The sequence below is a fragment of the Ictalurus punctatus genome, chromosome 15 (genome assembly GCF_001660625.3).
Source record: "Ictalurus punctatus breed USDA103 chromosome 15, Coco_2.0, whole genome shotgun sequence".
In the NCBI taxonomy this organism is placed as follows: domain Eukaryota; kingdom Metazoa; phylum Chordata; class Actinopteri; order Siluriformes; family Ictaluridae; genus Ictalurus; species Ictalurus punctatus.
Genome location: NC_030430.2, coordinates 17,312,727 through 17,328,487, shown reverse-complemented (window position 1 = coordinate 17,328,487; position 15,761 = coordinate 17,312,727). Strand labels below are relative to the sequence as shown.

At 42.0% G+C, this 15,761-nt stretch overlaps 1 protein-coding gene across 6 annotated transcripts in view; it reads right to left on the bottom strand.

Moving 5' to 3' along the window:
- The window catches only part of rerea (arginine-glutamic acid dipeptide (RE) repeats a), a 193,659-nt gene that overhangs the window by 14,820 nt on the left and 163,078 nt on the right, over nucleotides 1–15,761 (bottom strand). For all 6 annotated transcript variants that reach the window (XM_017487119.3, XM_053686537.1, XM_017487118.3 and 3 more), the window contains 5 exons: nucleotides 15,292–15,340; nucleotides 13,600–13,721; nucleotides 13,363–13,462; nucleotides 8,325–8,423; nucleotides 2,606–2,686 (listed from right to left, as the gene is read on the bottom strand). In XM_017487119.3, the coding sequence (XP_017342608.2) occupies nucleotides 2,606–2,686; nucleotides 8,325–8,423; nucleotides 13,363–13,462; nucleotides 13,600–13,721; nucleotides 15,292–15,340 (451 nt within the window). The remainder of the gene's footprint in view (nucleotides 1–2,605; nucleotides 2,687–8,324; nucleotides 8,424–13,362; nucleotides 13,463–13,599; nucleotides 13,722–15,291; nucleotides 15,341–15,761) is intronic.

Below are 15,761 nucleotides of genomic sequence, written 5' to 3'. Positions count from 1 at the left end.
TCTAGATAAATAATAATAATAATAATAATAATAAGCAACTTTGTCAGAATTAACATTATCTAGTAAATGTGATAAAACGACACACTGCAAGATGAAAAGACACGTGCCGATATCACTCAGACCTGAATCGATAAAAGCAGAGTTGAGTAACGGTGGCAGCGAGACTCGATTCTCCCACAAGACCTCATGGGAGGGGTTGTGTTGGAAAAACAAAACGCAAAGGGAATTATCTGCTATCTGTAGACTAAGCACGTTGGGGATGTTTAGGAACAGTTCTAGCGCTTGTATACAAATGATTCCATGACGTCGTCTTTAGAGCGGTGGAAACAGTGGCGGTCAAAAGAACAGCGATGGTCAGGCGACACACCCACTTCCCCATCTTCCCCTTTTATTGCCTTCATAAAAAGCATTCCTGAGAGCTAGTCAGGCCTGGTGTGTTTGCACAGCAGTGGGCGCTTACTCTTGGCACCAGCTCTTTATGAGAAACCCACCTAATAAGAGCTGAGGGGAGAGGAAGAGACAGATGCGCTGCACTGTACCGCCCTCTGTAGTTCTGGCTGTAGGCCCGGCACTTTAACAAGCTGTGTACAAGTCGTGAATTGTAGAACAACTGCGCTGGGAAGGACAGCGTTTAGCAAAATATTATTATGCGACAAGCTAGGGTTTGAACAAAAAAGGGAAGAAAATAGCATACATGTTTGGGTTGTAGGGTTTGAAGAGCAACAAATGATGTGACTCCCACTAAACATTTGGAACCTTGTGCTTAAAGAGTCATCTATGAACAAAAAACGAGACGCGAGACAGGGAGAGGGGAAAAAAGGACTGCTGGGAAAATAAATCAAGCTTTCCTCAGGGCATTGATTGGCACTGGCACAGAGGAATGACTTTCAACACAAAAGCAAATTGATGCTTAAGCAAAGAGGGGTTTAAGCTGCAAGACAGTATTGGCTTTTCCCCTCAATGTCTATATTGAACTAACCTCACAACTTCAGTCTCCGTCGCTCTATTAAATCCGCTCAACTTATTATTATTATTATTATTACTACAGCCATCTTACTCATGGGTTAATCAAGTTGAGCAATAACATAAGCAACAGCCACCACTGTTAACAAATTGTCTAATGTGTCAGGTTTGGGTCGCCTATTTAGAATCCTGTAATTGCGTAATGACCTTCTGATAAAATCCTAACTCTATGATTAGCAGACATTAATTACAGAACAATGCCTCTCTCTCTGCGCCACACCGAGTAAACACAGCAATAACAAGTGTTGAATATGAACATGAAGCTGAACTGTTACTCGAAGTCAAACATATATTCGCTTGTGTCAACACTCCCTTGGTTAATATTTATTTGCTCCGAGCTTGACATCTCAGCACTGGTTCCTTTTGTACCCAGGATTTTCTTTAATGCCTAATCGCCCTTGTTAAATCTATACGCTAACATGCATTTTTAGATGCTCGTGGTAGACGGGTAGCAGAAAGACGGCGAGACGGAGAAGGCAAACAGCTGACCTTTAAATGACAAACGTGGTTTATGTCAGAGCCAACATGGATTTCTCTCAAACTGCGCTACAGGCATGAGAGCTAATAAAAAGGAGATCTTTCTAGAAACGCTGTCTGATACATTGTTAAGTGACTGTACAAGATTTGAGCTTATACATAAAGTGACGTATCGTGTAAGCTGATAAAAAGACTCGCTAACTCGCAACTTGAGTGCAGGATTACGTCTGTCAATTGGCGAATTAGTTCAAATGACATGCCAACAAACGCAAGCTATGATGTACATGATGTATATGCCTTAATGAAGATCAAGCCTACCATCAACCACAACACATTCCTCAGGTTCAACGTCTGTGTGCCTAAATCTTCTGTAATCCCGGTGAAATTAATCTGTCAGTCAGATTAATGCAGCCTCCAATCACACGTTTGATATCAACGGTGAACTGTGCAACAAGCTGAAACTTTTTAAGCGAGAAAAGTGATTAAACAGTGTTTACTCTAGAACCAAGTTAGACTTGTTTTAGGTATGCAAATGCTGCAACGCTGACTAAACACTAGCACTCGGAAAATGTAAAATAGCACTAGTTTAATATTTTACTAAGCAAAGCGTTTGGGTGAATACAGCTCTCAAACTCACAACGCCTGCATTAATTCAAACAAATCTAACAGTTAAGGTTAACATCGTGCGTTTTTTTTTAAAGCAAACTGTGACTCGTGAAGCGGAGGAAGGAGATGGTCATAAACTGAGCAGAACTGTGAAGCTATCAGTTGTGAGGCACAGATATAAAAAGTGACTTCCTCAGCAGCACTGCATAAACAGTCATCGTTCTGTTTTCATTGCAAACACAGTGTTCACTGTTTCTCGGGAATCCATCCAACAACCTAATATGCTTACTGTTAAATCTAATATTCATACACCATGTCCATCTGTGAGCTACGTGTATCTCATTTCTTTCACTAGACCGGGTTCAGCATGATCTGACTTCAGCGTGTCTCTTGTAAATATAAGAAAGGAGAGGGGGGGGGACGATGAAAGCAAAAGCAACTTCATTTAAAGGACTAAGAATGGAAAAAAATGCTTTTCAAGTAAAAGATAATGACGTACCGTTTCCTTGTTTGGTAGCAGCTCTTTCCGAATCCTGAAGAAGTTTTTGCCGTACTGTCTCAGTCCTTTTATGAACCGTTTCTGTTTGTCCAAAAAGAAAGAAAAAAAAAAACACACAAAAAGGAGACGGGAAATCAGACAACCATTTTCCAAGTGTACACAAATACCTTATACTGTAAACAGAAGAAAATATTTTGATAGCTGGTTCTCTGTGGCTTAAGAGCTAAAGGTAAGCGGTGGGGTGGGGGGGGTAGAGGAAAAAAAAAAGGAAAATGACAGCAAAAACGGGAACGAGGACTCAAATGTATCCACAATAATGAGCAAACGTGAAGGCAATTTCATCGGAAACAGAGTGAAACAAACCGCTAACTGCACACCGGAGGCGTCTGAAGTTCAAAAGTGAACTTCAGTAAGTTACGGAGAATCTCGACATGCCTTTCCTGATCGAGCAATACTCACAGTTACACATCAAAGAGGAGCTCAGTTGCGGTGAGAAGTTAAAAAAAAATATGCGCACCTACATAAAATCACAGAAAACGACTTGTTATTTATTTTTTTTAGCAGGTTTGAAAACGTCTAATCTTTACATGGAGGAAAAAAAAAAACAGTTAAAGTGCTGGCTAATAAACATCACTCGGTGCAATTACAACAGCTAGTTAAATACAAAAGAAGATTCTCTTTGGTCTAAACGCATTCCTGTTCCTTTAAATGCCACAGACTGAGAGCCATAAACAAGCGAAGGCAGAAAACATTCATAACCAACGAACCAGACAAGCAGCAGATTTACTTTCTTGTTCCAGAGACGAGCCCCGCTCCACAGTAATCTCGGCCAATGCTTTCCACCAACTAACGGCAACGGATAAAAGCTGCTCAAGTCCGCTCGGAGCACGCTCCAATTCACTAAGTCCAATCGCAGGTAGAAGAAAATCTGAGGCGCAAATCCACAAAGTCCCCAAAGGTGCGACGCTTTTTTATGAGCAAGAAATAGCTTGTCACTCTCTGCTCCTCCACTACAAAGGGGAAGGCTTTACATGTGATCTTTCTGCTAGGGAGCCTCTGTTTGGCGGCAGCGTGTAAAACATGGAGTGGAGTTCTGCGCGGCATGGTGGCTCTCTGTCACTCAAACGGGCCTCTGAGCGCAATCCCACTGCTCGAGCTGCCTTTATGTGTGTGTTTGGGCATGTGTATTAGCCCTGCAGTTTCACATCTGCCTTTCTCATTAGTACCCCAACCCCCTCAGTACTGCCTTTCAGGAAGAGAGAGAGAGAGAGAGAGAGAGAGAGAGAGAGAGAGAGCCTGGACGGTTTATTAAATGTACTCGAAGCACATCAAGAAAGACAGCACCTGAGCAAAAACGCAAGAAAGGAAGAAGACTGCAGTGGTCTGTGTGTGTGTGTGAGCGTGCGTGCGCAGAAAGGTTCAGGAAATGAATAAATGGAGACAAGCCACCAAGAAAACCAGACATGGAGCTACCATTGCCTGTTAGCACATACAGTATGTGGTGATTATGTAACAAGGGAAGTGTTTACACATGGCTTTTAAAAGAACAATCTGTGGCAGGGTGGGGGCATTTCTTTTCCCAAGGACACTCTTTACAATATTTCCCCTTCAAAGTTCTCTTAAACCTCGCACCAAATTGCATCTCTTATGAGATAACAAAAAAGCTAATTCAGCGAATGAAAAATACAAGCGCCATCAAATCTGTTTTTTTTTTTTTCCCCCTCGCCTTGGCATTTCTAAAAGTGGAAACAGATTAACAGGCTCAGACTCGCATGGGGGGGAAAAACAGTCAGTGTCAGAAGGTAAATATTTAATCGATCTGTTGTGGTGCGAGGTGTAGTTCATTAACCAGTAGGTGGAGCAGTGTTCGAGACCGGAGGTTTCATCTTGTAATGAAAAAAATAATATATGTTTAAAAAAATATTTACAAACAACAAAGCAGCCTTTTTAAGGTTTGCCTTACCGTGACAGCATTAAAAAAAATGAGGCACAAATGAGGAAGTGATATTCAGTGTGTGGTGTCCCAGGTGTACTGCTCCGTTGTGCCTCTTCTACCAAAAGCCTGGTTAACATCTGGCACAACAACTGGCAAACAGACTTGGACCAAGAGAAGCAGGATAAACAGCTCTAATACATGTAGGAACCTGACATCCTCGTGTGTTAACGAGGCCCTAAAACAGCGGCATACAGGTCGCGGGTCTGTCCCTTGGTATTTTGTTAAACACGTTAACAGAGAATCTGCCAGGGTCTCAGTTCCTGACCGGTGGGCCAAAACCAATTACACCTGCCAGGCCTGCATGCGTGCATTGTTGCTGGCCTGATTGTGTCGCCGTAATCACGTTATGCCTACTGTAGCATTTACACCGCTCGGGTGTCTGCGGGAGCTGAGCGCGCCACTTTATCATTTTCTCGCTCTCTCCGTTTCGAGCTCTGTGCTCCGCACGTCGGCTCCGTTTTAAGGCTCCATTTCAGCTGCCTGGGCTCGCTGCTCTCTGAGCCCAGCTAATAAATCATCCTCCAATCTGCTCGCTGAATCGCTCTGGCCCTGCCACTAGTGCTCCAGCCCTGGGTTGCTAGGCGACCAGGCAGAAAGGAGGCGGGGCTGATGGGGGAGAGCCGGAGGGAGGGGGAGTAAAGGGAGCGAGGGAAGGAGGAGGGTTACCAAATCGCCAGGCGCGCATTCTGCTGAAACAACAGGCTTCTTTTTTTTTTTTTTTTCAGAAATTGTTCCAGAGAGCTGGTTTACCCCCCCTTTACCCCCAGCCCGCCCCCACCGGTTTTGCTTCACACACCCTCCCTTTCTCTCGCTGTTCAACAGTACACCATTGTAAAAGAAAGATCACGGAGAAAGTAAAAAGGCCGTTGTGACTCGAGCACACTTCCGGCTTAAACAATAATAGTTGGAAGCGGAAAAACAGGTTCGTACGAGTGTTTACAGAATGATACAAGTGTTTACAAAAAAAAGATGATGTCAAAGATAAAGATGAGCGCGCTTCAAATGTACGGCAGCGGTGGTGGTCGGAGCATTTTCAAAGAAATGCCTCTTTAAGTGAGCTATGTCTAAATACACAGCAGGCTTGTGAAATCAACACTTGACCTTTCGCAAAGGCTGACCTACTACTCCGAGGTGGAAAGACTGCAGGATAAATTTAGACAAAAACATGAAGTGTCACGAGAGAAAACGTGACAAAGATGACATCCGTGCACACAAAACGACCACAAAAGCAAACGAAAGACTGCCCACATCCTGCCTATTTGAACCTTATATAATAAAGCAACCACAACAGAAAGACAGCGCAACCTACTAAACCTGCTGAAACAATCACATTAATCAGGTTGGGTACGATACCACTTCAGAGCAGAAACAGATCATGTGGCTCAGTCACAGAGCACGCGTTTGTGCACAGTGTATAAATATGCAACAACTCAGCAAAAGCAGCTTCTGTGTAAAAGCAAAGGTGACAGGAAACATGGTAGGATGCCCTTCCTGCCCTGCCGAACTCAAAGTGCTATTAAAAACTCTCCAAATCTGGCTATCACAGCACAAACAAAACCTGCCTTGAGGGAGTGTGAGGGAGAGAAAACACCTCTTGGAAAAAGGCTAAATTAACTTCAGGGTGGGTGGGCACTTTCACAGGCCATAGGAAAGTGTTCTGAGATTGTGATTGTGCCTGCAATTTAAAAACACGCACCCACGCGCTCTCTCTCTCTCAAGCTGTCCACCCTCTTTCTCTACTCCATCACCAGAGACTGGGGTGGAGTTTGGGGGATTTTTCGAGGGGTTTTTGGTGAGCAGGATGTGCAGATCCATGTTCTCACCACAGGGGGGCCACGATGACGGCGCTGCCTGCCGCCTCACAGGGCACTTGAGCTATCTAAGACCTCACACCGCCATTCATCACCGCCTGACAAGCAGTGTGATAACACACAGCAGGACTATGGAGTGGGTAGAGGCTCAGATTTCAGGCCGAGTGCAACGACAGGACAACCGCCATGCCAGCTTGTGCACTTCCTCTGGAAAAATTCCACTGCGTTTGTTGGGTAAACGAGGACGACTTGGACTGAACAAAAAACACACATTAGAGGAAACAGGCCATGTAATAATGATGACTAAAATTGTAGGTTTACAGGGTGCAATTGGGTATAGGGAGCCATACTTAACTTGGTTACAGAAAGATATTGGAGAATGCAAACTAAACCTGCTTGATGGGTAGCCTGGAAAAGAGAGGCAGAGTTTAGAGAAACGGAAGCTGCTCGCTAGCTCAAGGGGGTGGAGAGAGAGAGAGAGTGGTGAAAGGTGACCCTGAAGAGGGGGCAATTCTGTCATTTCAGAGCCAGTCACTGTCACTTTTATTCACATTTCAAAAAGGAGTGGTGGAATAATGAGGCCTGAGTCCCGAGGGCAGAGTGTGTGTGTGTGTGTGAGAGAGAGAGAGAGAGAGAGAGAGAGAGAGCGCGCACTCATGAAACAGAGCTGGAGAGTGAAGAGAAAGAGGGGGTTGATAATAAATAAATGAGTAGCAGCAGGCAGGGCTGGTATGAGTGCCAAGGTCAGGGCTACATTTACACCTGTCCCTCCAGGCTCTCGGAGCTGCAAAGGCACAACTTGAAATCAGATCAGTGGGAGTGGTGTCCTTGGCTTTGCGGCAGTGGGGAGGTGGTGTGTGTATGAGATGTGGCTCCGGCCTCCTGTCTTTAACTCCCTTCGGCAGAATGCGCACGCAAACGCACACGCATAAAAGACCGACGGTGAAGTAATCGAGGCCAGAATGCACACGCAAACACACACGCATACACACACGCATAAAAGACCGACCGTGAAGTAATCGAGGCCACTTCTCATACACTATTCATTTACTCCCTGTATTATTCATCTGAGACAGACTGTTACACACTTCACTACTCACAAACCCTGTTTATGGTGCACTCTGAAACGCTCGGGTCCCAAGCAACACGGAACAGCGCAAAGACAGTGATTCTTCTGAATGAACTTGCTGGCACTAGGAAATGACCAACTTTTTTTTTCCCACTCTGCCAAAAGAGAGGATGGAAGAACTGTTACAAGTATTAAGATAAGAAGTTATCCATTGGATTTAATCGCAAGCTCCTAATAACATACCTGCATGCATGATAGTTTTATAAAGCACCTGTGAAGTGGAAAAAAGAAAAAAAGAAATAAAGAAAAGCTAATCGGTTTCACTGCTTGGAAACGTCTCCATCGTGTTTAATCAGCAAACTTATTAACTCACATTCATTATAACTTGACTGTGAATAAAACCCACATCTTAGGCAGCTCGAGTCTAAACCCACCCTCAGTGACAAAGAAAAGTTTAGGTACTTTCCCCTTGACTAGAAAGCCACTTTTTTTTTTTTTTTTTTTTGAAAACAAGATCCTCCTATACTTTCACAAGCGGGGGGGAGAGGAGCGAGGGTATTTCAGGCCTTCTTTATGAATGAAGTGACTCAGTAACATTGGGTGTGGACGCAGAACCACATGTAACAGAGCCTTTAAAACACACAAGGCTGGAGTGACTTCAAAAAAAATTTAAAAGTTATTACCAGCCTCAAGAAATGCCTTAGAGCAAAAAACTTCCCAGCTCTCAGGCTCCATAGCACTGAGGACAATTTCTACTCAAGTATTTTACTGTTCTCTGTCCTCTGTAAACAGGCTGCAGCTGCCATGTTCTAAGGGACTTTAGAAAATGACCTAATCTCTTACCACTTCGTCCTCGGACCAGCACTTCTCAATTAGCTTGGGGACGGGCTTTTTCACCAGGCGCTGCAGTGCTTTCCCGGCATCGTAGCTGCTCTCGTGAAGCTGCAAGAAAGAGGACGCGATTAGGACTTTTACTCAGAAACACCTGCTTTTTTTATTAAATATGCTGCTTTAATATCTCTTGCTTAGTTCTGAAGGAAAGAGGTCATGGAATGTCTATGATTGACTTTCCATAAGTGTGTCAGAGTGATGGAGTTTGGACAGCTGGGGTGGAGATGCAAAAGCCATGAAGCACTGAGCAGGACACATCCTACTCCAATAACTGGAACTAAACTTCCTGTAGGTAACCCTTTATCAAACTTCACTATATTTATAATAATAAAAAAAAAAAAAAAAAAAAAAAAAAAAAGGAAATACATATACACACCCACATTTAGGCTAATTCTATATCTGGGAGTCTTAATACACATTACAATACACAAATATCTGTATAATACACGGTTTTCCCTACAGGGTATCTGCAGGTACCAGCACTTCAATTTTTTATACTTTTTAATACCATATTCAAGATATTTTTAAAAAATGTAAGACCTGCATCATGCCACACGATACATCAGCTATGATGAATTGTGTTCATGTAAATACATCCATTTCTGGGTAAATTATAGCAGGGTAAAATTCACAGCCTTAAAATCTGTATCCTGTGTTTATGTTTCTGTAAAGCTGCTTTGAGACAATGCCCATTGTTAATAGCGCTATACAAATAAAACTGAACTGAATTAAACTTCTATAGAGGCAGATGAGCGACCGTAGCAAATATCCTTATTGTATTACCATTTGCTCCAACAATGAAAGAAAAAAAAAAAACAGTATTTCCTTCCCATATTATTAGAAACCCCCTCACAGCAGTGTTTACTAGTCATTATTTGTAATTTAATGGCAGGGTAATGCAACAAGTAGTGTTATAAATGTACATACATTTTTGTAAAGAAGAGAATATATATTATATATATAAACTGTGCTATTTTGTAAAATTACTATTGCACTGAATAATACTTATTAATAATAATAATAAATTATTTGGGGTACAAATAATACATTTCTGACTTAATTGACTTTTATGCGTTAGACCGTGTGGCTTTTATTTTCGTGGAAACCTGCAGGAAGACCTCCTTTTAGATGGCAACACTTTTATTAAATTTACTTCTCATTACCGATCGGGTGAAATGCTGTAAACCTCTGCCCACAGAAATGTTTGCGATTACGCTAACGTTAAAACAAAGCGAATGTGGTGCGTGTTGTGTTGTAAGCAACTGAAACTCACAGCACAGGCAGAGATGAAGTTGGTGTGGAGCGGCAGTCACTGTGAACCGAGCCGCTTTAAAACACCGATGAGCCGCACACACACTCTGAGTGCAATACAGTCACACGCCGTTACCATCTCACTCAGCAACTACACATAACATCTAAATCTTCTTTACGACGTCGGTTCAGTTGCATTTTTAAGACCTTTGAAACGTGAATTTAAGATATCTTAAGGCTTTTTAAGGACCCGCGGACCTCCAGTCCTAGGTTTTCAGAGGGCATAGGTGTTGTCTGGGTTCCGGGGGTGTGGTGGTCAGGGGTTTGAAATTATTTGAAGGAAATTTTAAAAAGTTATTTCATGTTGTTTTCAACCATTAACCGAAAACTTTTCTTTAGGTTCACTTGGCTTATGGTGCTATGCAAAAACACTTAGGTGCTGCACCTAAGCCTTTCTATGGTAAGGAAAACCATGTAATAATAGGTAAAAAATAAAACACAAAAGGGCATGCTCTTATAGGAAAATAATCAATGATGTGACACAGATTGACATCCAGAAGTTTATTATTCTCATATACAACATTTCACAAAGAATTCCTATTTATAGCCATGATTAATGCTCTATGAGAAAAGTTAGTTCCTGATATAGCTTATGGTATAGTGGCTATAAAATGCTGAGCCTCTCTTATTAATGTCTCTCTTGAAACTAATAAGATTATTACAAAGCTCTGACACTGGGGACTCCGTATAGAAGTTTTCTTTGTTAAATAACATTTTTCATTATAAGCTCATGTGGAGCATCCACCATACAAAGTCCCTGTGAAGGAGTTGTTACTATAGAAATGATAACATATTAGAATGAGTATATTAATATAAGCCTCTGACTTGAATTATAACCGGCAGGGCTCTCAGAGCTGCTGTTACAGAAAATTAAATCACCACCTTCTGACCAATCAGTTCTGAGACTCCCAACAGATTTGTGGTATAATGTAAAATAATGTAAAGGCAAAAGCAAATAGCTCAAGTGTTAATTCCCTTGCTTGTACAGCTTCTACAGCCATATTATCTTGCATTATTCAATTCTGGCAGTAATTCTCGTGGCTTTGAGGAGGGGGGAAAAAATCCTGGCACAATTTTCATCCTCTTATTGCCATGGCCAATGCACAAATTTGGAGCCAATATCAAAAATCATTACATCCAAGGCTGAAACAAAATAGCCTGTCAAAGGTAGGCAGGTATCAGGCTGAAAGAGTTCTTTCCAAAAACACATTGGAATTGCAAATGAAGAGGGGGGAAAGGTCAGGAAACAGTGAACCGCAGACAGCATTAATACTCCGCTCTCCCCTCCTCGGTCCAAATGGAAATGCCATGTTTACGGCATTTTGAGTTTGTTGGTTTACGCCCTCTTGTGTGTTTGGGAAGAGGAATTATCATCATGCATCATGAGTCGTGGAGCGTGTGAGGGTAACGTTAGCGATCAGTTGTTCAGTGCTATTACAGTCCACTGTAGCGTAACAAGTGTGTGTTCATTTGAAGAAAGGTGAGCACATTTCATCCTGAGCATGTGGGTCTTTCCTAAAGCGGAGCCGTGCTACATGTGCTCGATAGCTTGTGGGCGTTTCTGGAAAAAGCGAGCAAATGTGGGAAACAGCAGAGGGATTTTCTACAATTTGTCTTCATCTGCTATTACACGAGGCCTGCCAGGGACATCTTATTTCACTGCGTCTCTGCTAGTGGACACCTAATTGTCCAGGACAAATTGCCCCCCCCCCCCTTTTTAAAAAAAAAATCGTCAGAGCCCAGCTGTGGAAAGTCAGGATAAGGATTAGAGGGAAAAAAGTGGAGTAGAATTCCAAAAGCAAACCGTTCTCAGAGTCAGTGACTGGATTATTACGAAGTATGAAAAGCCAGACTTTGATTATCCCAGGCCACAAAGTATAATTGTACACTAGATGAAATAACGAGCGGGATGTGAGCCATTACCATTAACGATTAGACTCCGTAAGCAAAATACTGTGCAGTAATCACTCCAGTTTGGACACACAGTCCTGCGAACACCATTTTCTTAAACACTTCCCTCTCAAAAGCTTAATGGCAGAGAAAATGACTCTTCCCTGATGCCTGTGGTCTTATCCCTACGACACCACTCCTCTGATGGTCACATTACGGCTTTCCTAACCCGAGCTAATCGGATTAGCCTGATTACTGCCTTTGTGTTTTCCTGGATGATCTTCCCCCTCAAATCAAATTGTGAGAAACACTGAAATGGTAATAAAACAATAGGTTGGGACTAATTTAGAATATTAAACTGACGATGAGGCAGGAATTGCAGCCTGTAAGTAATTAATGTATCAAAAAAACGAGATTCCGCTCGCAGACATAAGTGTGTTCATATGCTTTAAATATATTATATAAAGCAGCTTTACAAATAAATGAATGTTGAGGGGGGAAAAAAAGAACTGAAGAGTTGAGTTACATAGGAGTAGTGTGTGCTAAACTTTCTGCCACTCTAATCTTCCCACTATTATGACACCTACGTTTCTGCTTCTGGTGGCCTGTGGTTTCCAAACATACAACACACTGAACAGGGGATGTTCTCTGGTCAACATCAATTAAGACACTATTCATCTCATTTCCTAATTATCTAAAAAGTTCTTTTTATTTTCCTACGCTTCAGGTACAGTATTTGCTGTAAGAGCTACTTATAGTTCTTAAATATACATTTCATCGAAAATCAAGCACAATCGCTTGTAACGTCCATCGATAGCTTATTTTATCCCGTCTACGATTGTAACAGTGTAGGTTTTCATATGCGCACCCTTGTGGTGAAAAACATCAACTGCACAAAGTCTGAAGAAGACACAGGCCAGAGGAGCCCAAATCCAGTCCTGCATGGGTGGGGTCTAAGTATATTGGTTTCCCCACACATTTAAATTCAACTAACAAGTTCATCACCGGGTTTAGTTTCCGAGTAGAAAAATCAGCAAACCGTGCTGTATATAACGTATTTAACACTATAAAAGGAAATCTAAGATACAGAGCAATCAATTATCTCATAGGGGAAAGGAAAGCTACATTTCTAATCAGTAAAATATTTAACGAGCACGAGGAAATATCCATCTGACCACTGATAACGTCAACGATGCTGTGATTCCTTTTTCCTGACATTATAGTGAAACCGAGTCGTTTGGGTCAGAATACAATGCTGTGCTTTGTTCGCGCATCGTTATTAGAGACTTGTTGCGCGGCGCAAAGCGAAATGCATTCATCATCCACATAACCCATAAACAGACCGTGCCACAATACCGTCCCTGGCCATTCCACTGACAGATTACCAGTTATGCTTTTTATACCTCATAAAAAAGCAGAATCTTGCTGACAGCGGATTAAATTTATGAGCAGACCAATTCCAACACTCGGTTATGTTTGGGCTTTTATATTAAGGGGGGAAAAAAGAGAGAGAGAGAAACGAATTCCCTTGCCTGGTTCTTCTTTTTATTGCGTCCAACATGCTAAAAGCAATTAGCAATAAATCCGTCTGCGCTTTGCAGGAGAACTGCTAATATGTGGAGTTAATAAAGCAGAACTCATCATTCAGATATTTATGTGGGTTGCCATGGTTACTGATGACTTTTAACAAGCACTGGAACAGTTTATGAATTTTTATAAAAACACAACAAGCCAGTACATTTGCTAACAAACATCATTTATTTTGGTGCGTGTGAAAGGATCGCCTTACTGTGTTTAATGCATTGAGTGTAGTGTCATCGCGTGAGGCAGCCAGGCAGCCGTCCTCCGTTGAGCCTCCGTCACACATCCCTGCAAATGCTGCCATGCTCCTGCACACACAAAAATGTATTAACAGCTAGACACAAGCTATATAGCTTAAATAAATGCATGCCTGAGCACCACTTTAGCCTTTAAAGCAGTTAGATTGTTTTTAATTTATGAGTATGGCAGGACCACGTGAACTCACCTGGCTGCCCGCAGGTACATGAGCAGGTCACAGTCGTTGACCCCCGGCATCCAGACCAGCTCCTCATTTTCAGTCACTTGGCCTCCGGGAGAGGGGAAAGGCTGCAGCTCTGGGAGCTTGGCCTATTAAATCATCGAGACAGTATTACAAACAAACCACAAAAAGCACAAGCAGCTAGCAGTAAATATCGATTTCCAAGTGTGGTCCCTATGTGGCTAGTAGATGAGTAAATGATTAGTGCTGAATGATTTTAAAACCTGCGACTGAATGATTTAGGCCGCCAAAGTGTTTTAGTAAGGTCTTAGCAGCTGCCAGAACAGCTTCATTGCCCCGGTGCACAGATTCTCAAGTCTCATGAACGATACTCTTCACCATTCTTCCTAAACATGGTCCTTAAACTGGTGTTTTTACAGATAACGGTGGAGGATGCTGTGTCATCACTACAAAATCTCCCATTATTGTTCAGCTGGGTTGAGATCTGTTTGCTGCAGCAAAGGCAAGCGCAAATGATTTACATCATTTTATACTTATCAAACCCTTCCGTGAGGCCTTGTGCCCCGTGTGTGGGGGCGGAGTCATCCTGTAGGAAACCCCACCCATCATCTTAGTATAACGGTCAGAAGAACTTCGTATTCATTTCCAATGACCTCTTGCGCTAAGGTGACAAGTGGACCAAAGAATGCGAGCTTTATGCTGGATTTTCCTTTAATTTGTCACTGTATGTGTCCACATAAGACATCAAGACGTACTATTTTGCACAGGGAAAACATTTCACCACCAGAAGATACGTCTAATATCTTCATCCTGTAGAAATCACCGAATTCAGGATGCATTTGATTTCATTTATTCATGCTTCCACTGTGACCCCGCAATGGAACTTAACCAAAAAACCCCCCAAAACCATCTATTCATTTACCAGCAGTTATACGAATAAATCAAGAACGATGACACCATGGTAATCAAACAACGTTTTATTACAACATTAACAAGTGAGCAGTGCTCTTAATGACCTTAAATTCCCTGTCTCAAGTCTTAATTAAGCCCATTTGGAATAGAGAAGTGCAATTTTAACAGAAGAGGCTTAACACTTGAATGATTTTTTTTTTCAATGTGTCATTTATTTCCCATTGGCGCAATTACTGTTTGCGTGATCTCATTTCCTTATTGAAGGAGATCTTAAATTGCGTCGGTTAAACGGACTGCTCGGAATCCACGCACCGGTGCATTTCTCTCGGCCCCTTTCCCATCGTGTAGTCCATTCGAAGGCTTTTAAGAAGGGACATACTGCTGTAATCGTTCCACATGAGAACCCTCTGATGTAGTATGTCAGAGACAAAATGCTCTATAAAAGTGATGACAGTAATTGCTGGTGATGTTCCGTATTTTTCTTCGTCGGCCATTTTCCCTTGCAACCTCGCTCTCTTTCAGCTTTTGATTTCGGACCGCTGAAGCAAAATCTGTGCATCTGTCAAGCCCACCCTAACCCAGGCAGAAAGTGTGTGAAATTCATTTCAGTGCACACGCATCCACACGCACCCTTTATGAACAGCTGCGCTTGTCAGTCAAGTTACAATAAACCAAGAAACATACATACAAGCCTGCACTAGTGTATATGGATGTGCATGATTTAGTGGGTCAGAACAGGTTTAAGGGGACATCTTTATTAGTGTAAGAGGGCAGGAATAAACAAACCTGGTGACTGGGACCTACTCGAATCTCCCCTTGGGTGCTGTTTAATCGCCTGCAAAAAAAACCAAACAAACAAAAAAAAGTTCAGACAACAATAAAAAAAATAGGGCTGAAAAATAGTGAATATGAGAGCAATAATAATTTTTTAAACTCCTGAAATCCCACTGTCAACACAGTCTACATTTTATACATGCGCATGATACGATTACATTCAAGATATATGAATCTGATCTCCATATTAACTGTACATAATTTTATGCTAAACTACGATCAGACTCAGTCAGATGTCATAGTGTAATGCCTCAGACAATCTAATGCTATTTACAAGAAAACTGTCACATCTATCTGTGATTGGTCTGACAGATAAAAAAAACAAAAAAAACAACCAACCATATGAATAAGGAGCCGGGGCAAATAATTAAAGTCCCTTCAACTCCCAAAACTCTTAAGTGGCTCCAGACTTACATTTTATG